The 24,836-nt window shown below is 41.7% G+C and overlaps 1 protein-coding gene across 1 annotated transcript; it reads right to left on the reverse strand.

The window, feature by feature from the left end:
* Positions 1-1,509: 1,509 nt before the first annotated feature.
* LOC145389952 (uncharacterized) lies at positions 1,510-24,836 on the reverse strand (the record flags this gene model as incomplete). Its single annotated transcript, XM_080265056.1, has 9 exons — positions 24,821-24,836; positions 23,526-23,706; positions 21,007-21,160; positions 13,844-14,029; positions 8,957-9,193; positions 6,459-6,580; positions 4,564-4,703; positions 3,733-3,838; positions 1,510-1,622 (listed from the first exon to the last, which is right to left on the reverse strand). Coding segments are annotated over exons 1-9 (1,250 nt in total), but the record flags the coding sequence as incomplete, so codon positions are not given.

Genomic DNA, 24,836 nt, shown 5'->3' on the forward strand with positions numbered 1-24,836 from the left:
CTAAACTTCACTTCTGCATCTATTCTTCCATCCACAGAAACATGTGACCCTAGATATTTAAAACACTCTACCTCCTCAAGCAACTCGCCATTCAAAACTATATTCATCCCCCTACCATCTACCAACCTCGTACACTTCATCACTTTACTCTTATTCCCATTTACTTTCAATTTCCTCCTTTCACACACCCTTCCAAACTCCTCTACCAACTGTCTCAATCTCTCCTCTGAATCAGCCACCAGTGCAGTATCATCTGCAAACAGCAGCTGCTTCAGATTCCACTCTCCACCATCAACATTCACCAGACTCAGACCTCCACCTAAAATTCTTGCATTCACCTCCCTTACAACACCATCCATGTAAATATTAAACAACCAAGGCTTCACCCCTTTTAGTAACCTACCATCAAGTCCATACAATCTTAAAACAGTCCACAAAGCCTCCCTATCAATTCTATCATACGCTTTCTCTAAATCCATAAATGCCCAAAACACATCCTTACCTATCGCTAAATACTTTTCACACACTTGTCTCACAGCAAACACCTCATCAACGCATTCCCTCCCTCTCCTAAAGCCACACTGCTCATCACTAATCACTCCCTCTGTACCCTCTCTAACTCTCATAATTAACACTCTACCATACACCTTACCTACAACACTCAACAGACTTATACCCCTAAAGCTAGTACATTCATACTTATCACCCTTGCCTTTATACAATGGTTGACCATTTGAAGGAAAGGTATTAATTCATAATTGACTTAGTAATGATTCAACTGTAACAACTTTAGAGTAAGGGTTATACGTAAATGAGGACTATAGATTTTTCTTTATAATTTAACCCCATATTTTTGTCCTTTTGCCATTTATTTCACATAGCTTAGTGGCAGAATGAAACAATGCTATACATCCTTAACATGGCAAGCATAATATTCTAGTGCTAATGTGTTGTTGTAACTAAGCATTCAAAATGGAGAAATGGTAATTTTTGACCAAGTTAAAGTGAAATATTTTGGCTCCCCGTAATCACATGGGATACAGTACGAACTCATCCAGAAACTGCAAGATACCTACAAATATATGGCTCACTCCAAAATAGCCTCTGCTATTGTAATTTGACTATGTGATTGCCTAAGACATTTTGTAGTGCCTCAGAGCATCATCAGATGTTAAAATCTACTTGTTTGATGTGTATTTTGAGGTGCTTAACCCCTACAATTTGATGGCATGTATTAAATATGTTTATGCTGTCTTTGGATGATTTTATCCACCATAGGATAATATTTTCAAACTGCCTTCATTAACCCCATCACTACCACAAAACATTCTGAAAAGTTGTCTAAATCATCTGTTGATTGCAAGCAAACCATAAAAGATGTCACCATTATGAAAAAGATAACAGCACTACCAAACCCAAAAATAATGAACCTACCAATATGGAGGACCAGCTGTATGACAGAGAAGCACAGACTCTTTTGTGATGAACACTGATTACTGAAGAACTGACCTGACATAAGGCCGTGTCATGACAACAACAGTTTTGACCCAGAAAGTGGGATGAACCAGGTACAGCCCCTGCAGGTTTTTGCGCAGGCGACGGTCAATCATCTGGTAACACCTCTGGCAACAACAATAACAAGAATGATAATAATAATAATAAAAATAATTATAATAATAATAATAATAATGAAAATGATGATAATAATAATACTGATAATAATAATAGTAATAATAATAATATTTTAATAATAATCATCATTGAAGTCTGTGACGAGATGCTTAAGTGGTCACAAACAAATCGCCTCCATTTCATCCTGTTCTCTACCATCAAGCTTCCCTCTCTCCAACTCACACCCTCACACATGTAACTCTCCACTTCGTCCCACCATCTCATCCCAGTTTCCCTTTTCTCCTCTCCCTCTCCAACTCACACACACTCACCTAGTCAGTCTCTCATTCTCCTTTTTTTCTTAACATGGCCACACCATTTCCAGATACTTATAATGCTTTCCAGCACATCCAAATCAACATGACAATGCTACTTAAAGTCAACAGTAGTCTCTCTCTCTCTCTTATGCCACATATTTCTCTCAAATATATCACTTCCACTCCTCTCACACTTGACTTGTTTCCTCAGACTATTAAAAGGCATTGATATACTGTATTGTAGAGGTTAATAATTTATCTGTGTCTATCTAGGTATCTGCAACTAAATGCCTTGGTCCCAGAATGGGCTGCTACTGTTTAATCATCCACATGTCACTGTATCCTCCCCCATCAGCCTGCCCTCTCTCCAGTTCACACCACTGTTATTCAAAGAAACTTGGTTTGTTGTACAGTCTGTAACTTCTTCACCTATAAACAGTTAGCTATAATTGATAAGTGTCATGTGCACTGTCAGTAAAATATTGCTCACCCTTGTGGAATGGATGTGGAGAGGTTGCACTAAAACAACTAGTCAAAGTTCAGAACAATGCTGTTGGAATTATTAATAACCCTGCTATTATAAATAAACTGCCTCTCCTACATGTAAGAAGGAATGTTGCATCCCATGCATTATTTTACAGGAACTTTTATGGCAAATGCTCAGATGAAGTTGCATCCATTGTGCCACCTCTCCATGCCTTCCGTCATGCTACACAGGCATCTGGTAGCGCGCATGACTGGAACGTCACACTGCCATGTTGTAGAACTTCTGCCTATCAGAATTCATCCATTTCCTGAACTGCATGTCTCTGGAACTCGCTTCCCTGGAGTTGTTTCCCCCCAGACTTCAACCTACAGCCGTTCAAGTCCAACTGTTACAGATATTTTATGAATGGAGGACACCAGTAGTCTGGCGTATGGATTGGTTTTTTTGGTTATTTACTTGTTTTTCCTTCCTCTGTTCTTTAGTTAAATCTATCTATCTATCTATCTATAGCCTGACGCCCTAATCCCGCAAAGGGTGGCCGTAGACAAAATGCCTCCAAGTTGCTCTGTCACCCACCATTTGACTACCCTCCCCCCAACTCACCCCTCCCCTCCCTCATATATCTCTTAACTCCATCCCTCCACCTCATCCTCAGTCTACACCTCCCTCTCCCTCCCTCCACCTCACCTACATACATCCTCTTAGTCAGTCTTTCATTCTCCATTCTCTCCACATGTCCAAACCACCTCAGTGTATTTCTCCTAATCTTCTCAACCACATCCACATCCACCCCACAACGTTCCTTCACTTCTTCATTCGTCAACCTGTCCCACCATATCACTCCACATGCTCCTCTCAAGTAACTCATTTCCACTGCTCCCACTCTTGACTTCTTCCCCTCTTGCAAGGTCCACGCCTCGCTTCCATACATCAGGGTAGGGATCACAATACTATCATGCAGTGACTTCTTAACTTCCATACTCACCTCCCTATTTCTCATCACTGCTTTCAGTGAACCAACAACCTTCCTTCCCTGCTGTACCCTTTCACGCACTTCATCCCCCAAAGTTCCATCCTTACTCATCACACTACCCAAGTACTTCAATATATATATATATATATATATATATATATATATATGATATATATACCTCTCCAGTCCTTCCTTCCATCTCATCCTCAGCCTCCCCCATCCCCTTCCACCTCACCTACACTCTGCTAGTCAGTGTCTCTTCTCCATTCCCTCCAAATGGCCAGACCTTCTCAAGGTATTTCTCATAATACTTTCCATCACATGATACATTGCATAATAATTACCTTAAGCCATGCAAAGGAAGGCATGTTGCCTCGTGTTGTGGCCCCGTGTAGATAGATTAGTATGTAGTCCTCTGCAATTAACTGGTCTAGTGTTGTCAGCACATACCTGTACAAGTAATATATAAGTTTCATATACCTTTGTGCCATTAATGTATTAGGTGGTCCATCTATTGTGCTCTCCAGTCTTGTCTGTTGCAGGAAGGACTGTCTACTAATGTGAGGAACAAAGTCATTTTGGCTGCCTCATGAATTTATTAATTAACTGTACAGTCAGTGAACATAATAGAATAAACAGTAAAAGGCATGAAAAAGGCTATGGGAAGTAGAAAATGATGCAGGGTATGCACTATACTATTTTTACTATAACATGGCTCAGATTTTTGTCCTTTAGTGACTTATTTCATGTTGCTAGTGGGAGAAAAAGACAATACTACACCTGAACATCCTTTTCATAGCATATCTTTATAGGTGACATCATATTCTAGTGTTAATTTATTGTTACAACTCATCATTAATGATGTTGACATGGTAGTTTTAGGCCAAGTTAGAGTAAAAAGGATATAGTATTGCTGACTGAGCTGTCCCAGCAACACATGAACTATGGTTGCATAATACATGGATCACCCTTGATAAGTTTCACTTATATATTTTATTAAGACTTTATACAAGTTTCATATACTGTACTTGTATTTCCATTGTGTAAGTTAGCAGTACCAGTCATATAAAAGTAGCTGATACTTTATTTATATTTCCATATAAATCACTGTTCCAGCATTAGGCCTACATTATTTTAAAATACAGTAATTTCATTCAAGCTGGAAGAAAACCTACATGAAGAGGTTGTCCATGACATAATCATAGTCTTTGCGTGACCTGTCAGGGAGGAAGCAGGCAGAAAAGACGATGATGGCCTCATTAGCCCCTGGATAGTAACCCCCGTGGCTCAACACTTTCTTGTACGGCTCAATCACCTGCAACATTATCATCATCATCATCATCATCATCATCATCATCCCAACCTCTTTTCCCATACAAGGGTGGGGTGAGGTAGGGTTAAGAGAGCAATAAAAAACACTAATAAACTAGAGGGAGAACTATCTAATTTCTGCCTAGTTAACTAAGCTGCACTCTCATTCACTCACCATTCATGCTCCAGGCATTCTGACTCCACCTTGCAGTCACAATCCTTACAGTGAGAGTGATGGCCTTGGGAGAGGGGGGGAGAACCAACAAATCATCCATTTTGGGACGAGATACTCTAGAAAATATGAGTATGAAATGTATTGAAGACGAGGAAAATTTATATAATTAATGCTGAACGTAGGAAAGCTAAAGCGACATACAGTTAACAAATTAGAAAATTGCCAAATTTCGCAACATCAAAAGCAGTGTTTTGGTGATGAGACTTACGGCAGTGTCTGAGGGGCAGGACTCCCATCGGATGGCATGGATTTCTAATTTTGAGCATCCTGTAAGTTTTTTAAAATTTGCCTCCATTTGCTGTGACAGATAATGATGCATTCTAGAAGATGTGGCAGCACATACAAGAGAGTTTGCTGTATATGCACAATATATTGTATATATATATATATATAGAGAGAGAGAGAGAGAGAGAGAGAGAGAGAGAGGAAGTGAGGAGTGTGTGCTGCAGCACAAGCTATTGATTTGTGATATGGTGTTTAAAGAACAAGTGATGAAAAAGAGGACTTATGTACCTAGGAGGAAAATATGGAAGCTGGAAAGTCAAGTAGTAAGGGATGTCTTCTATAGCGAGTTGAGGAGAGTGGTGGTTGAACAGGGAGCTGTAGACAGAGGCGTTAATGAACAGTACAGAGCCCTCAAGAACAATTTCTTGAGAGTTACTGATGTAATGTGTGGTTGGACAAGAGGACCACCAAGACATAAAGTAGCTTGGTGGTGGGATGAGGGTGTAGAAGCTGCAATTAAGATGAAAAGAAGGCTTTTCTGGGAATGGAAGAAGGATGGTAGCAAGGAGGAATACTTGGCTGCCAAGCGTAGGGCTAGAAGAGAGGTATACAGGGTGAAGTCTGAGTCACAGAGACTTTTTCTTGATAACCTAAACCAAGGGTCTATCATTAATTTTAGTATTTGCCCCAAGTAACTGTACTCCTTGACTACTTCAAGAATTTCTTCTGGTATACTGATGATGCTCTTTGGTGTGTGAAGATTACACATTACAGTAGTTTTAGTCCAGTTCATCTTTAGCCCTACTTTGAGCCTTTCTCTGTTTGGGTCATTTAACTTTTCTTGCAATAAATGTACCATCATGCAATCCCATTTTGCCCATATAAAAAGGAGCCCTGAGGCCCAGGCAAAGGCTACCCATTCCTAATATTTATAGGCAATGGTGACCAGCCCCACTTTCCCGTGAGTGGCATTGTGCAAGCAAAGAGCCCCCAACTCCCTCCTCAGATGAAACCCACAGAGGCTCCATCTGGTCACAGTGCCTTAACCCACTAAACCACCAAAAACCATTTGGTTATACAGATATACTGACTGAAAGTATCCAAGCAGATGTTGCTCATAAAGGTGTACAGTACGTACTATGGGTGGATGGGGTTTACTGCTCACACAATACCATTCTGGGACAATAGATTGGTCATTCTCACTTCAAAAATCAGGAATTAAGTAGACCAACCCAGGGTCCCTATGTTCCTGGTGGGGCAATAAAAGATTGGATGATGGATAAATGATGATGTACTAACCTTCATGTCAATCCTCCGTTCAATTCCAGATATGACAACTGATCGCCATGACCGTTCCTCACTGGTTTCCTGCACTGCTGTGTACTCAGGTAGTGGCTCTATCCTTGGCTGAGGACCCAGACCTGAATCAAGATAGAAGGGTCTTGTTATCTATTCTTTTTTCTTCTTTTTTTTTTTTTTTTGGAGAAAGGATGTCTTCATGTTGTGTCACTGATATAACCAGGCAACTCCACTGCCTGATAATGCTAATGCCCCTGAACTCTCATCCTATCCCCTGAAAAGAGGTTGATGGACTGCAGGGGAAGGACAATGTACACCTGCAGTCCACTGGGTTCATGTTTCAGATGAGCATGATGGCACAACAACAGCAGTTTTTTTTTTTTTTTTTTTTTTTCCAAATAAAGCCACTGTAAGTTACAGAAAGATTGAGTGTTAAAGTTCTTTTGTCACCTGTAAAGCTCACTTGACAATTTCCCTGTTTCGGTAGTAGATGGATGGCTATCATCAACTCGGGAGATACTACCATGAGAGTGATATGTGATTACAAGCTCTGTAACATGGCACATAATCATCACTCTCAGGCATGAAACTTTGACAAATTGTTAGAGTCCAGGTTGAGACATTTATATTGTTACAAAGCTTACCGAACATCTCTGATATCTTTTTTCAGCAGTTATCAGCAACTGTAGGAAAGTAATTAGCTAGTTTTGGCACTTAATTTAGTTGCCAGTTCATATAAAACATAAGTAATACCCTGATCAACCCTGTATGGTATGACGATTCCACGAGAGGAAACATGGCATCATTTTGCTTGTGCATGTACCTTATATATCCTACTGGCTGCATGGAAAAACTGTGATATTATGGAACTTATCACTGTAGTGCATTTATTTTAGGTGAATAACCAAGGGGACGCATTCCTGCCTAATAACTATAGATTCATGAAATTCATGCAAGGTCACATGCTATAAAACTGCTTCAAAGAAACTTGGATTTTCATACAAAATCCATAATGTCTACCCTAATGAGCAGTTAGCTGTAATTTGCAAGTCATGTGCAGTCTCAGCATAAATAATGCTTTCCCATGTGGAGTGGATGTGGAGATGTTCCACTAAAACAACTGGACAAAATTCAGAGCAAAGCTATAAGAATAATTAATAATTCTGCAATTATAAATTAACTACCTCTCTTACAAGTCAGACAAAGTATTGCCTCCCTTGAATTATTTTACAGATACTTTTATGGCAAATTCTCAGACAAAGTTGCATCCATTGTGCCACCTCTCCATACATTCCCCTGTGCTACATGGGCATCTGGTAGCACCATGACTTGACTGTCACACTGCCATATTGTAGAACTTCTGCATATCAGAATTCCTTTATTCTCCAAACTACTTCTCTCTGGAACTTGATTCCCCAGATTTTTCCCCAAAACTTCAGCCTTCAGCAGTTTAAGTCAAACTGTTGCAGAGTTTTTATGAATGGAGGATACCTGTAATTTGGTGTATGATATTTTGTTTTGTTTGGTTTTTCCTTCCTCTGTTTGTCTTTTGTTTAGAAAAAAAAAAAAAAAAAAAAAAAGGACAAGAACCCAGTAAATTGCAGGTTGAAGTTGCCCTTGCATTCAATCATCCTCCTTTCAGGGGATAGGAAGACTGGGAGGGCTTGTATAACTGGGCAGTAGTATCACCCCATTACACTGGTGTCACCTTGTGAAGTCATCCCTATCCAGAACCATGCAACCTTTTGATACAGCCAGACCAATTGTCAGTCAGCAATACTCACACTCCATGATGGATTTCACCATGGGTGTCTGGAGAGGGGGGCAAGGGGGGGCAGCTGCCCCACCTTAGAATTCCAAAGTGTGTCTGGAACTTTTCCGGATGTCACGTATATTTCCATTCCTTTGAGTTATAGCACATCAGCATATGAATACTTTTCGCCTGCAATTTAAGTACATCTTGATACTATATTTTATAGTGAATTATATGTTCAGTCGGCACATATATGTATAATTTCTTTTATTTTGCCCCCCCTTACAAAAAATCCTGCAGATGCCCCTGGATTTCACAGTTCATCCAGTGTATCTGTGTCAACACGGGTGAGCACATTGGTGAACTCGCCACATGAAAGCATCTGTGTATCATCTTCATCATTGTCACATAGGTTCTTTTCATGTAACCTTTTGTTGTAACCAAACAGCTCTTAGCAATACTTACATTCCATAATGGATTCCTGCCGTACATCTAGTGTGTCTGCATCATCAATGAACTTGTCTTGTGAAAGCACCTGTGCGTGATTGTCATTATTTCATATAACCCTTTGATATATTCAGACCAGGTGATGACATAATTATGGAGGTATGCAAAATGTAGGAGGACTGCTTGATGTAACAGAATGGGTTAAGGTAAGCCTGTGCCCATGGTCAGACACGATGAAATGGCTGTTAATCCTTTGCCCAGAGTTAACACATAAAGAAAAAGAGAAAAAAAAACTCACGCTCCATGATGGATTCCTCTAGTTCATCCGGTGTGTCTATGTCATCTGGCGTAAGCATATCAGTGAACTCATCATGTGAGAGCATCTGTGCGTCATCGTCGTCGTCGTCATCATCGTCATTGGTGTGTTGGCTGAGGGAGGAGAGGGAGTGTTGGTCGTCCTCCACTGCCACTGTCAGAAGCTCCTCTGTCACTGTCAAACGTTTCTTCCGGGTCACCTCCAAGCTTGACGGACGCTCTGTAGAAGAGATGCTCAAAAATAAGAAACTGGGAGTGAGATTCTTGAACATAACTGTATTTATGATCAAGGCCCTGTTATAACTGTGATATGTATTCCCAGGAAGGACAAAGAAAGGACAGTACAGTGTCTTCCCATGTCTCTTGTTCTTCCCAGAAAAAGAAATCTTGGTTATGAGAGATATTATCGTAGGTTAATATATATATTTTTTGAGGGAAGAACAAGAAAAGGGCAGTACAGAATCTCTCATATCTCTGGTTCTTCCTGTAAAATACATATAAGTTATAACAGGGAATCGATTGCAAATGTGTTTGAGAATCCCACCTTGGGATTGGATTCATAAATACACATAGCCCCGTATTCTCTTTGGTTAAGTAGGCCTAGATTTTATCTGTGTGTCTGATATAATGTACCATTGTATCTCTGTTTCTAATATACTGTTGATATATACAGTTAACTTTTGTGGTAGATGGGGGGGACAATCATCCTGTCACTCAGTGTAGGGATGCCCTATGGTCTCTACACTGAGTGACAAGCCTAAAGGTTTCCTGTACCCTGGAAACCATTTACTACACTGGGTGGTAACCATATAACTGGGGTTTTTGGCAAGGTTAAGTATACCCCAGATTCCCCTATCAAAAATCACTTAATCATGGCAAATGTTTTGGAGAGCCTCAGAGGACCCAATATCAGCCAAGGACCCCAACCAAATGGACAGGTTTCATGGCCATGTGGAATGTGAGAGGTGTGAATCAGGACAGCAAGAGGGCGGAAGTGGTGAATGTGTTCAAGAGTGCGAGATATGCCATGATGACATTGTGTGAAACAAAGATGAAAGGGTGTGCAGTGGAGGAGTGGGAGGGTGTAAAGTGTGTGAGGTCGGGCATGAATGGGCGAGGAAGATGCAAGGAAGGAGTTGCTTTGTTGATGAATGAGGTGTGGCAGAATGGAATGAGAGATTACAAATGTGTCACCTTGAGATGTATGTATGTCATGTTCAAGTTTGAGAAGGTGAAAGTGGCTGCCACTGTGATTCTAGCATATGCACAGTGTGATGACAGGAGTGAGAGAGAGAAAGACAGGTTTTGGAATGAGCTGGATGAAGCAGTGGGAGAAATGCCTAGGAGCTAGAAAGTGATTGTAATGGGCAATATGAATGGAAGAGTAGGCACTGGTCCTGAGGATGACATAATGGGTTGTAATGGAGTACCAGGAGAAATTGATAACGGGAAGCAACTGAAGGATATATGTCAGGAAAGGAGGTCCTGCATTTGTAACTCGTATTTCAAACACAGAGATGCACATAAATATACATGGTATAGAGGGAATGGGGATCAAGTTGAATGAAGCCTGATTGATTATGTGCTTGTGGAGGTCGATGCTGGGAATGGTTGCTGATACGAAGGCAGTAAGAGGACGATGTGGTCTGTCAGATCATATGATTGTGGTATGCAAGATCAAGCTGAAAGGAGTGAGGTGGACCAGGAGAGAGAGGAGCAGTCAGGGAGAAAGTCTGAAATGGATCTGGACATCCTGTAGAATGCATATAGGGATTGCTTAGTTAGGAATGCTGAAGTGGTGTGTGGTGTGGCAAGAGTAACAACAAAGAAGAAAGGTACGGCATGGTGACGTGAAGAGATTAAGAGAGCGGTGAAGGAAAAGAGAACGAAGTGGCTGGAGTGGTTAAAGGACAGGGGTTCAATTGAAATAAGAACTGAATATATTGAGTGCAAGAAGCACGTAAAGAGACTAGTGAAGAGGAAAAGGAGATAAATGATGATCAAGGAAGAAAAATGAATGCAAATTACTCTGAAAATAGAAAGTTATACTGGAAAGAGGTGCATATATGTAGAAGTGACAGTGGAAAGAAATGTGAAAGAGTGAAGGCCGTAAGTGGTAGAGTTTTAACCCATGGGGATGAAGTAGGGACAAGATGGAGAGAATATTTTGAAAGCTTGGTGAATAGGTATAGAGAGAACAGAGCCACTGTAAACATGATTGGGTTTGAGGATGCGCAGAGGAATGCAGTGATAGGAAACGTGACAATTGCACAGGTGAAGAATGCTGTGAAGTGGCTGAAACATGGGAAAGTAGCTGACGTGTATGCAGAGATAATTAAGTGTAGTGGAGAGAGCAGAATGAAGTGCTTTTTGGAGATATGTAAGAAGGCATGGATGAGTGAAACTGTGCCAGCAGATTGGAAAAAGGCTATGATTGTACCCCGGTAGTTGAGCAAAGTGGGTACAAGGATTATTGTGGCATAAGTTTATTAAGTGTGGTAGGGAAGGTATTTGGAAGAATTATTATAGAGAAAGTAAGAAAGATATCAGAAGTCCTAGTGAGTGGTGAACAGGGTGGCTTTAGGAGTGCCAGAGAATGTGTGGATCAAATATTTGCAGTGAGACAAATAGTGGAGAAGGCTTGTGAGAAGGACTTTAAGGTGTTTATGGCATTCAAGGATCTGGAAAAAGCATACAGCAAAGTAGATAGAGAAGGATTGTGGAAGATTTTGCACATGTACGATGTAGTTGGGAAACTGCTAGGTGCCATCAAGAGTTTTTATGATAGCAATGAAGCATGTGTAAGGGTAAATGGGCATCTAAGTGAATGGTTCATGATCGGTGTGGGTGTGTGACAAGGTTGTGTGATGTCCCCATGGTTGTTCAGTATATATATGGATGGGGTGATGAGAGAAGTAAAAACATGAGTAATGGAGAGAGGGATGGCATTGGTACTGAATGGTGATGGATGGAATATCTCAAATTTGTTGTATGCTGATGATGGAGTACTACTTGCAAATACTGGACAAGAACTTAGTAGACTAGTGCAGAGTTTTGCAGATGTCTGTAACTGTCGTGCCTTGAAAGTAAATGTAGAAAAGAGTAAAGTGATGGTTATTGAGAAAGAAGGTGACTCCCAGTGTGATGTTACAGTGAATGGAGAAAGACTGCAATTGGTGAGAGAGTTCAAGTACCTGGGTACAGTGATAGAAAAGAGAGGAAAATGTGCAAAAAGTGGAAAGTCAAGTGACACAAGGAAGTAAAGAAGCTGGTGCTATTAAGACCTTGATAACAAACAGAGGCTTGAGTGTTGCAGCTGTGCGAGGCTAACATGAAGAAGTGTTCGTGCCAACTTTAACATATGGATGTGAGAGTATGGTGTGGCATGAAAATGAAAAGTCAAGAGTGAGAGTGGTAGAGATGGGACTGCTGAGGATTGTATGTGGAGTACAGAGAGTGGATAGGATACAAAATAATGATTCGTGAACAATGTGGAGTGAGGAAGTCTGTGGACACCAGAGTCAGAGAGAGTGCACTGAGATGGTATGGTCATATGGAGAGAATGGATAACAATAGAGTGGTGCAAAAGGTATATCTGAGCAAATTTGAAGAAGGGAGGAGGCGAGGTAGGCCAAGGAGAAGGTGGAGGGGTATGGTGGATGAGTGTGTGAGGAAGAAAGGTATGGAAGTCAGTGAGGCTAGGTAACTGACAGGAGATCAAGCTGGCTTGATGAATGTTGTGAGAAGAAGCTCATGATCAGGGATTTGGCACCCCTTTTTAACGTGATAGCATCCAGAGTGATTATATTGGATACGTTTATGTGAAACTACAGAGTGTGGTGAATGTTTTTAACGTATCAGATAGATCCAGGATTCTGGAGGCTTGAATGATGAGTGAATGGAAGCATGGACCATTGTACTGGGCAAATTTGGGCTGTCTAGACATTGCTGCTCCTCACCCTGCCCTAGGGTGGGAAAAGAGGTCCGGATGATACTGACTTTCAGTTATCTGCCATCACAATATACGGCTGAAGGCAGTATCTGGCGCTGCTGGCTCAGCTCTGTTAAAGCAATATCATTCATGGGAAAGTTTTTAGGATAGAGGGTCGACAGGGATAGTAACACAGTATCCTGCTCGACGCTGAATGTCGAGCCGATGGAGGGTATTATGCAATATCTGGTGTTTCACTTTATTTGGCATAGGGCTTGGCTGAATTATGCGGGATAATTGAAAGTTTACTGTACACATTTACAGTCACACTCTTCAGCCAGTCATCTGGAACAACACACTGATATATAATTGAGTTTTTCAAATCAGCAACTAAACCCACTCATATATATCTCCTGAGGCCTTCAGCTTTTCAGCAGTAAATCCAGAAACACCCACCACCTTCCCCAACTGCATATTGCCTATCGCTCTGCTCCCAGTATCAGCATCAATCAAAGTTCAAGGGCCAAACTTTGGATCTGCTGACTCTAAACTTTCCCTGTTCCAGTCAGACTCCTCATTCAGCAAACAGTTATAATGCTCTCTCCAGGGATCTTTAATATCTTCACTGTCTACCATTACCATTTTTTCATCATTCTTCATATACTGCTTACCTATGATATCCCTGTTTTCCTTTTTTTGTCTGATTTTCTACCTTAAATACCATGTTCTTCCTTTTCAGATGAATAATGTTGGCAGTGATGATGATGATGATGATGATGATGGTCCTTTATGTATTATAAGTTGATGATGATGATGGTGGTGGTGGATCCTTGATGCTTCCTAAGTTTATAGTGATGATGATGACAATGAGAGTGATGATGTTGATGAAGATTCTTTACATATCCTAAGTTGATGATGAGAATAATGATGATCCTTTACCTTTCCTAAGGGTGACCTGGCCGGTTGGGGGTGAGACAACAGCGGTGTAGAGAGAATAATCGTCCTCTGTAGGGGTGACAGGTGGCTGTGAGGTTTCTTCCCTCTCTGCAAGTCGCACTCCCCCACACTCCTCACTGCCAGGCTCCACCAGGTATCGGAGGGTTGTCGGGGAGCTTGGGAAGTCCACTGGGGGTTGACAGGAAGGGAAATTGACAGATAGACTGATGCTTTAGTTTACTGGATGAATAAGTAGATTAGACAGATTGGTAGTTAGAATTATAGACTGTTTTTTACAATTGACTTATATGATCACATGCTTTTATGTCTGTAACATTTAGCACATTTTTTTCATTGGTGTTTTTCACTGCTACATTGCCCATTTTTCTCATTATACCTGTATGTTCATTTCCTCACTTATATGATTGCTAGAACACTAAATTCATTAAAAAATCATTTGTTATACAATCCATCCACCCATCCATCATCCAATCCTACATTGCCCCTTGAGGAGTGTAGGAGCCCGGGGCTAGGCAGTTGGTCCTGACATTTAAGATGAGAGTGACCAGCCTCACTCATCCCTGAATGGCACTACATGAGCAATCAACCCCAACCATCCCCTGGATATAAACCTTCACCGCTCAACCCCAATCACTCCTTGGATATAAACCTTCACCGGCTCAATCTGATTGGAGTGCAATAATTACCCACAAAACCACCAGGAGCCAAAATTTGGTTATATGGTTACCACCCAGTGTAGTAAATGATTTCCTGGTGTACAGGAAACCATCTGGCTTGTCACTCAGTGTAGAGTCACCCACAGGCAGAAGGAAGAGGAAAGAATGAAGGAAAGAAAGACAGAAGAAGGAGTGTAAAGTTACCCATAGGCAGAAAGACAAGGAAAGAATGAAGGAATGGAAGACAGAAGAGGATGGAAGGAAAGAAGGATGGAGGAGAGGAAAGGGCAGACACCCAACAGCAGCACTACACTGAGTGAGTGGATGGTGAGCATTCCCACCCACTTTCAAAAATGCATCCCATTCATATAATGATGGCATGCTGTTGATAAATAAGTAGACATTTTGTTGACCACAATAACATTCCTCTGTAGGCATAAATTTATAAAACTGCATTTTTCTTTTCTCCATCCAGTTGACACTACATCAAACTCAGTCTGTAACTTGCTTAACATCATACATGTACCATGTCCACTAACATTTACAGAATATATAGAAGAGTATGTATAATGCATGAATATTATAACCTCTTTCATGTTGTCTCTATATCAGAAAGGGTGTACTCAGGGTGTGTGTGAAGCTGAAGGGTGTATTATTATTATTTTATTATTATTATTATTATTATTATTCTGTGGTAGGTGGGGGCACTCACCATCCACTCATTCAGTGTAATGCTGCTCGTGGGTGCCAGCCCTTTCCTCTCCTCCTTCCTTCTTTCCATCCTTCCTCTTCTGTCTTTCTTTCCTTCTTTCTTTCCTCTTCCTTCGGTCTGCGGGTGACTCTACATTGAGTGACAAGCCAAATGATTTCCTGTACACCAGGAAGCCAAATGCTGCACTTGGTGGTAACTATATAACCAGATTATGGCGCCTGTGGTTTAGTTGGTAATTAAGGCACTCCAATCGGATTGAGCCGATGGAAATTTATATCCAAGGGATGGTTGGGGTTTATTGCTCATGTAATGCCACTCAGGGATGAGTGCGACCAGTCACACTCATCATCAATGTCAGGACCAACCTGCCTTGCCCAGGGCTCCTACTCTCCTCGTGGGGCAACACAGGATTAGATGATGGATGGATGGATGGATTATTATTATTATTGTTATTATTACATGATTGGATGATGGATGGATGGATTATTATTATTATTATTATTATTATCATGATAGAGAAGTTAGAAGGAGAGTGGAAGATAAAAATGGTAGATTGATGGTGGAGAGGGGAGAAAAAGTGAGTAGACGGAGAGAACACTTTAAGGAACTGTTAAACATAGAGAATGAAAGTAATGTGAGTATAAGTGGCTTGGGAGTGGCTGGGAGCAGGAGGTAGGTGAGAAGGGAGGAAGAGATCAGTAGGATGGAAGTAGTGGAAGCAATGAAGTAAGTAAAAATGGGGAAAGCTCTAGGAATTGATGAGGTGTGTGGTGAAATGCTAAAGCATGGGGAAGAGATAGTAGTGAAATGGATATGGAAGATGTGAAGATTGGCTTGGTAGGAAGATAGAATCCTAGAGGATTGTAAGTCATGTATAATTTTTCCCCTGTACAAAGGAAAAGGTGAAAAAGAAGTGTGTATCAATCATAGGGGTATTTGTGTAATAGGAACAGTATATGGTAGGATGCTTACTGACAGAGTTAGAGAAATAACAGAGGAATAAGTTGGAGAAGAAGAGGGAGATTTTAGGAAGGGAAGAGGTTGTGTAAATCAGGTACTCATCCTTAGGTCTTTAGTGGAAAAGTTTCTAGAGAAGGGAAAGAAGTTGTATGCAGCCTTCATGGATTTGGAGAAGGTATATGACAGAATGGATAAACATAGCATGTGGAAAATATTAAAAATATACAGTAAAAGTCCTGTAATCTGAATGACAGGGGACTGAGGGTCTTTTGAACACTTTTTTTTTTTTTTTTTTTTTTTTTTTTTAGAGGGACCTCAGAAAACATTAGAAATATGTACATGATCATTAAATAAACACTTAATATAATATGGGTCATTGTTTTACTCGCTGGAAATGCATAAAGGTGTAGCTGAATAGTTGCAGGCAGTTATTCCAAGTCCAAGAGCAAGTCCAAGCCAGATAAATCCTTTGATAAAGCCCAGACAAAGCCCAGAGAAAAAATCCACTTGATAACTTAGTTTTCACTCAGTTCACTAAACAGTAACTTACTGTAATTCACTTAATTTTCACTTAATACACTTATATTTATTACTGCATTTAAAATTATCTGCCAGCTCAAAAAATTTGGAGTATTGGGATATTCAGATTATTGGTGGTTGGATTAAAGGACTTTTACTTAATAGAGTAAATGGGAAGCTGCTGAATGCTGTGAAGAATATGTATGAGGGTGCTAAGGCTGCAGTGCGTGTGGATGGTGAACTGAGTGAATTTTTCTATCTGAATGTTGGATTCAAACAGGGATGTGTCATGACTCCATCATTGTTCAATCTGTATATGGATAGGATTATAAAAGAGATGCAAGGTAGAGCAGTGAATACTGGTGCAGCCCTAATGAGAGAGAGCAGCATTTGGAAACTTCCTGTTCTGTTGTTTGCAGATAATACCGGTACTGTATTGTTAAGAAAAGACAAAGGGGAACTGCAAGGCTTGGTGAAAGAGTTTGGGAAAGCGTATAAGAAATGGAATCTAAAGGTGAACATAGGGAAAAGTAAAGTTATGGTCTTGGAGAGAAATGAAGTCACTGAATGGTCTGTGAGGTTGGATGATGTGGAAATGGAAAATGTGAGTCTGTTTAAGTACAGTACTTGGGTAGTGTGATGAGTAACGGTGGAAGTTTGGAGGATGAAGTGCTTCAAAGGGTACAACAGGGAAGAAAGGTTGCTGGTGCTTTGAAAACGGTGATAAAAAATAGAGAAGTGAGCATGGAAGTAAAAAAAGCCGCTCCATGAGAGTATTGTGAAACCTGCTGTAACATATGGAAGCAAAGCTTGTGCCTTGTTGGAAGGACACAAGTCAAGTGTGACAGCAGTGGAAATGAGTTATTTGAGAGGAGCATGTGGAGTTACATGGAGAGACAGACAAATGAGGAAGTGAAGAAGCATTGTGGTGTGGATGTGTATGTGACAGAAAGGATTAGGAGAAATACACTGGCCATGTGGAAACAATGGAGAGTGAGAGACTAATGAGGAGAGTGTATGTGAGTGAGGTGGAGGAGGGGAGAGGGAGGAGGAGGCCAAGAATGAGATGGAGGGATGGAATGGAGAGGTATGTGAGAGGGGTGTGTGAGCTGAGGGGAGGGCAGTGAAATGGCAAGGGACAGGGTGACGTGGAAGTGATTTGTTTGTGGCTACCCTTTACAGGATCAAGGCGACTGGGAGCTGATAGATAGGAAGATAGATAGTAGTAGTAGTAGTAGTAGTAGTATTAGGATTAGTATCAGTATTGTTATTACTATTATTACAGTACAGTAAATGTCCTCTAATACGAATCACATGGAACTGAGGGTCTTTTGATTGTTTTTTTTAGGACTATTAAGAGGGGCCTTTGAAAACATTTCAAATATGTACATGATCTTTAAATAAACACATAAATGATATGAATTATTGTTTTACTCACTGGAAATGCATAGAAGTGTAGATGAATAGATGAAGGCACGTATATCCAAGTCCATGGGCAAGTCCAAACCAGATAAATCCTTAGATATAGCCCAGAAGAATTGGAAAAACACCAGAAAAAATAGAAAATTTTTGCCTTGGCAAATTCTGAATATTGGGATTTTCGGATTATTGGTGGTCGGATTGGAGGACTTTTACTGTATTATTAATATTACTATTTTATCTATCCATCTATCTATCTATTGCCAGATGGCTCAATCCCATAAGGGGTGACCACAAACAAATGGCCTCCATGTCGCCCAGTCCCCCGCCATTTCACTGCCCTCCTCCTAGCTCAAAACCTCCTCTCTCATATACCTCTCCACTCCATCCCTCCATCTCATCCTCAGCTGCCCCCTCCCTCTCTCCCTCTCCCCTTCACTCACATACACTCTCCTCATTAGTCTCTCACTCTCCATCCTCTCCACATGGCCAAACCACCCCAGTGTATTTCTCCTAACGCTCTCTATCACATCCACATCCACACCACAGTGCTCTTTTACTTTCTTATTTGTCAGACTGTCTCTCCATGTAACCTCACATGCTCCTCTCAAATAACTCATTTCCATTGCCATCACTCATGACTTGTGTCCTTCCAACAAGGTCCAAGCTTCACTTCCATATGTTAGAGTTGGCATCACAATACAGTACTATCATGCAGGCATTTTTTAAATATCATGCTCAGTTCCCTATTTCTTATCGCTGCTTTCAAAGAACCAGCAACCTCTCTTCCTTGCTGCACCTTTTCAAGCACTTCATCCTCCAGACTCGCACCCTTACTCATCACACTACCCAAGTACTCGTGCTTAAATGCACTCACATTTTCCATTTCCTCGTCATCCTACCTCACTGTACATTCATTGACTTCATTCCTCTTGAAGACCATAAATTTATTCTTTCCTACATTATTATTATGGAGAATGTGAGTACATTCAAGTACTTGGGTAGTGTGATGAGTAAGAATGGAACTTTGGGGGATGAAGTATGTGAAAGGGTACAGCAGGGAAGGAAGGTTGTTGGTTCACTGAAAGCAGTGATGAGAAATAGGAAGGTGAGTGTGTAAGTTAAGAAGTCACTGCATGATAGTATTGTGATCCCTACCCTGACGTATGGAAGTGAGGTGTGGACCTTGCAAGAGGGAAACAAGTCAAGAGTGAGAGCAGTGGAAATGAGTTACTTGAGAGGAGCATGTGGAGTGACATGGAGGGACAGATTGACGAATGAAGAAGTGAAGGAACGTTGTGGGGTGGATGTGGATGTGGTTGAGAAGATTAGGAGAAATACACTGAGGTGGTTTGGACATGTGGAGAGAATGGAGAGTGAAAGACTGACTAAGAGGGTGTATGTAGGTGAGGTGGAGGGAGGAAGAGGGAGGGTTAGACTGAGGATGAGGTGGAGGGATGAAGTTGAGAGGTGCCGGTATATGAGGGAGGGAGGTGAGTTGGGGGAGGGTAGTCAAATGGTGGGTGACAGAGCGACTTGGAGGCGTTTTGTCTGCGGCCACCCTTTGCGGAATTAGGGCGTCGGGCTATAGATAGATAGATAGATAGATGATATGGGAGGAAATATTGTACTGAACAGCAGAATTATTATGACTCCTATGCCCACAAACGTCAGCTGTGTTTACAGCCACAGCCCTTGCATCTACTTCTTCCCCATCTGACCACTGTCACTCCATCCCTCACTCACCACTCAGCTGTTTTGCAGAAAATAAAATAAATATGTAGGAATTGCAGGCACAGTAATTTTGTCTGGCAAAACAAACATTTATTCCTGTCAACTAGATTTCTCTTCTTTGCCAGAGCAAATGCAATGACGAGTGAGTGCCCTGGGACACCACTTATCCCCCAGCCTCAAAGAGACCCATGATGATGGCTCAACAGGACCTGGTACTCAATAAGGTTAGTTACACCTGTTTGGTTAGTGTGTTACATCTACTCAACCTCTGATCACTCTTTCAGTCATACTCATAGGTGATACGGTGATGGAAAGTAGTCAGCTAAGGCATTAAAGGAGGTCTAGGGACCAGTCTAAGGTTCTATCTATTTATCTATAGCCCGACGCCCAAATCCCGCAAAGGGTGGCCGCAGACAAAACGCCTCCAAGTCGCTCTGTCACCCACCATTTGACTACTCTCCCCCTAACTTACTCTCCTCTCCTTCATATACCTCTCAACTCCATCCCTCCACCTCATCCTTGGTCTACCCCTCCCTCTCCCTCCCTCCACCTCACCTACATACACCCTCTTAGTCAGTCTTTCATTCTCCATTCTCTCCACATGTCTAAGGTTGCTGTTGTTACTTTTATAGAGGGGGAAGGGTGTGGGTTCCACTTGGCCTCAAACATAGCCTTATTAAACCCATGTTTTAATTGTCCCGGTATCCCATAAATCATTATCCGATCCACTTTCCATAATTTAACCCCATCGGATAATGGTGGTGTGCTGTACTGGCATTATTCTTAGGCATCAGAGTATTGAATCACCCTGTAGAAACTTGAAGCCTGCTTTTAAATGCAGAACTTGGGGAGGCAGGAGGGAGGGTTGTACCTTACCTGTCACTGGTTCACAGATCGCTGTCTCTGTCTGTCTGTACCTCATAAATGTTCATTTAAAAAAGATCAGTATTACTGTCAGGAACTGTGCATTACTTGTCTCTGGCCGACAGATTTCTCTGTTAGGCACGGTGTACTGCGGGTGTGTGATGCTGAGGACAGGAATGAGAATTGCAGATGGATGCTGCAGATGATAAGATGTAAAGTTTTGCAAATGGCTGTACACAACCTGTCTGGGAATACATTACCTGTCTCTAACTGTACCTTACCTGTTTCTGGCTCATAGATCTCTGTGTCAGGTAGGGTGTACTCTGGATGTGTGAGGTTGAGAGGTGTGCCCCTGTGTGCGATGGGGGCCTCCGCTCCACTGAGGGCAAACATCTCCTCCTCCTCCTCCATCGCAGCGCCCACCAGGCGCCCATTCTGCTTGAACACAGCATTAATGTCTGCAGTTCACTGAGATGGTTAACCATGTTGAAAATATGGAGAATGACAGACTGACCAGGAGAGGGAATGTCAGTGAGGCAGAGGGTAGGGGGAGTGGGAGACCATGCATGAGATGAAGGAATGGGGTGGAAAGGTATATGAGAGAGGGGATATGAGCTGGAGAGAGAGAGAGAGAGCAGTCTCTTGGCAGAGGACAGGGTGACATGGAGATGATTCATTTGTGATTATGTTTTCCATGATTAAGGTGTCTTGCTATAGGCAGATTGATGGTGAATTGTTTAGCAATGAAGATAGTATTAGCATTAGAATAGTTTAAAAGAAAGAAAAAACCTGTCTGACACTATACTGCTTTACTGTACACAACAAGTTCAAGTGTTGTATAAGAAACTTTAATTTCTTACTCCTTATTTTAATTTTTTACTCTTTATTTTGAATATTTACCAGGAGTAGACTGTAGCACCAGTTGAACAGGGCGGCACTTCTGAGGTGGAGGGCAAGCTTGTGCCAGGGAGAGCTGGAGCCCTCATTTCACCAGCCCTCAGGAATTGATCCTTACCATCCCCCTTTGCTGAACATTTTCAGTGCTTTCATTTACACAGAGAGTAGGCCAGCATATTCTCTTAATACCAGTACCTTCAACTGTCTACACCATACTATATGCACGTAAAATATCACACCTCCTATTTCCATTCCCTTTACCACTGGCCGCTACATTAACATCAGCAAACGAGGTGATATCTCGGATTGCCACCACCGGCAAGGTAGGGCTGGCAGCACAGGGTCCTCCTGGTTGCCATGAAGCGACTGTACCAGCAGCAACTGTTGCAAATTCTGTTCTTGCTTGTCAGCGGAGAAGAGCAGGTGCAGCCTTATTCTTCGCCAGTGTCCGTGCTTTTGGTACCAATTAGAATTCAGTTCATTTTTTCCTACAGTCCATATCCTCTCTAGCCTTGTTCCTCACAGAACCCCAAATTTCTCCCTCTACTGAATTTCCCCATTTTGTTTTCCTGGTTACCATCTCCTCACAAACTTCTGTAACAAGGGCGGCACCTGTTGTTATACCAAATCTGAATATGCAGTTGACACTGTTTTAAACTTCACCTCAACTAATTTTGATTACTCACTGTATAAACTAAATTATCTAAATAGTACCAAATGTGTCTGTGTAGTCTATCACTCCCCCAATGCTTCTTCAGAACCCAGTGTATTTGACTCCATATCCACACAGTTGAGTAACTTTAACTTTGTCCTTAGCACCAAGATTACCATTTTGGGTGATTTTAACGTACTTAATGTTGAATGGTTATTGCATTCTGCCAGGATTGACGATGCTGGTCTAGAGTGCGAGCCGTTTGCAGAATCATTTAATCTCACACAGTTGGTAAAGCAACTAACCAGAATACCAGATAATCCTGGCCATAATGCCCATCTCTTGGATCTGTTCCAGACAAATAATCCAGATCAATACAGGATAGAAGTACTGTCACCACTTGGATCCTCTGACCACAGTCTCATCAAAGCCTCATTAGTCAGCCCCCCCAGACCTCCCTATTCTGAACCTGTCAAGGTGACCCAATGGCACATTGATTATCTTGCTGACATTCCATGGCAGGCTATCTTCTCTAGTGATGTCAATTCTGTCCAGTCCCACATTAATGACTTAATACTGCCTGGTATAGATTTATTCATACCAGGTCAACAGTTAAGTAAAAGATCAAACTCTCCAAAATGGTTTGATAACAACTGTGCCAGAGCAATGGCCCAAAAGTCATTAGCATTTTTTTTTTTTTTTTTTTTTTTTTTACGTGTCCGACTCTGAGCAGAGGTTCAGGGCCTATTTCTTGGGGGCAGTGGCCTATCCCAAGGCCCAGTAGTCCTCCTACACCTCCACATGTCACCACTTTGGCACTAACACCCACTGTCCATATTGAATACATGCTAGGGCTGTCTCATACAGGACTGGTGTACTGGTATTAGCGGGGGTACTTTTATGACATGTCGGCGGGTCATCTGGTAGATCAGGAAAGTCTGCTTTTTAGGAAATTCAAATCCTTAAACTGTTCCCTGCCCCAGCCGGGATTCAATCCTGGGTCCATCAGGACTGCAAGCCGCCTCTCTACCGATTCAGCCACCGCATATAACTCTTACGTGTACGAAAAGTGTTAAGGATATGTATGATAAAAATGGTTTAATATATGGGACAGTACAAGTTTGACTCATTCCTGTGAAGATACAATTAGGTAAGAACACACACACACACACACACACACACACACACACACACACACACAATGTATACATTATCATTACCTCAGTGCAGTCTGTATCACTAAAGTCTTACCTGCATGGGGAACCTGAGAGGGTCTCGAACAGACTGCTGGTAGGAGTAAATAGGAGGTGGGATGGATGTGTGATCTGAGAGGGGAGACTGGTTGGCAAGGGTACCACTGCTGCTGCTGCCACCTTCAGACAAGTCCATGCTCTCTTCACTGCCTGGCTCTCCTGCACCCTCACCCTCCCACCTGAAGAAACGTGAAGCTGTAAGAGTTACTCCCCTCTTTGGAGTGTAGGGATTCAAGACCATGTTATCATAGTCCAAAACATTTAGAGATAGGAGAGAGTAAATGGTAATAGTCAATCCCATGTTGCCCCCTTTAGAATGTATGGGTCTGAGTCTTGGCTACCTTTTTGTATTGTATGATACTGATTACAAAGACATCGACATGCTTGCATTCATCGGCTTCGGTCGCCTAATGACAACTCTAGACACTACTTGATCTCATGCAGCCACTTTGTTGTATGCTTTTTCCAGATCCATGAAAGCCATAAACACCTTATGGTCCTTCTCACAAGTTTTCTTTGTTATCTGTCTCACTGCAAATATTTGATCCACACATCCTCTGCCACTCCTAAAGCCACCCTGTTTATCACTTACTAGGACTTCTGATTTCTCTCTTACTTTCTCTGTAATAATTCTTCCATACACCTTCCCTACCACACTCAGTGAACTTATGCCATGATAATTCATGCACTCACTTCACTCACTGTTATTTTTTTACAGGGGTACAATCACAGCCATTTTCCACTCTGCAGGCACAGTTTCACTCATCCATGCCTTCTTATATATCTCCAACAAGCATTTAATTCCTCTCTCACCACTACACTTAATCATCTCTGCATACACGTCATCAACCCCAGCTGCTTTCCCATTTTTCAGCCGCTTCACAGCACTCTTCACCTGTGCGAGTGTCACGTCTCCTGGCACTGCATTCCTTCTCTGCACACCCCTAAAACCAATCATGTTCACAGCCACTCTGCTCCCTCTATTCCCATTTATCAGGCTTTCAAAATATTCTTTCCATCTCGTCCTTGCTTCATCCCCATGGGTTAATAATCTACCACCTACATCCTTCACACCATCACATTGTCTTTCTTTTTTTCACTTCTACATTCCTGCATCGTTCCAGAAGGAGAGTTAATGAGACAAAAAGCCTTTGACTCCACCTTGTTGAGAAGAGTGTATGTGAGGAGCCTCCCCACACAAGAGAGTTATACTCTACACAGGGGCGAATAAAACATTGTGTGTGTGTGTGTGTGTGTGTGTGTGTAATACTCACACGTGTGGCCGCTACTCACGTGTCGTTCATCTTCA

Source organism: Coenobita brevimanus, unplaced genomic scaffold (genome assembly GCF_032717465.1).
Source record: "Coenobita brevimanus isolate Jiangsu-jjx unplaced genomic scaffold, ASM3271746v2 jjx.HiC_scaffold_2647, whole genome shotgun sequence".
NCBI classification, from domain to species: Eukaryota; Metazoa; Arthropoda; class Malacostraca; order Decapoda; family Coenobitidae; genus Coenobita; species Coenobita brevimanus.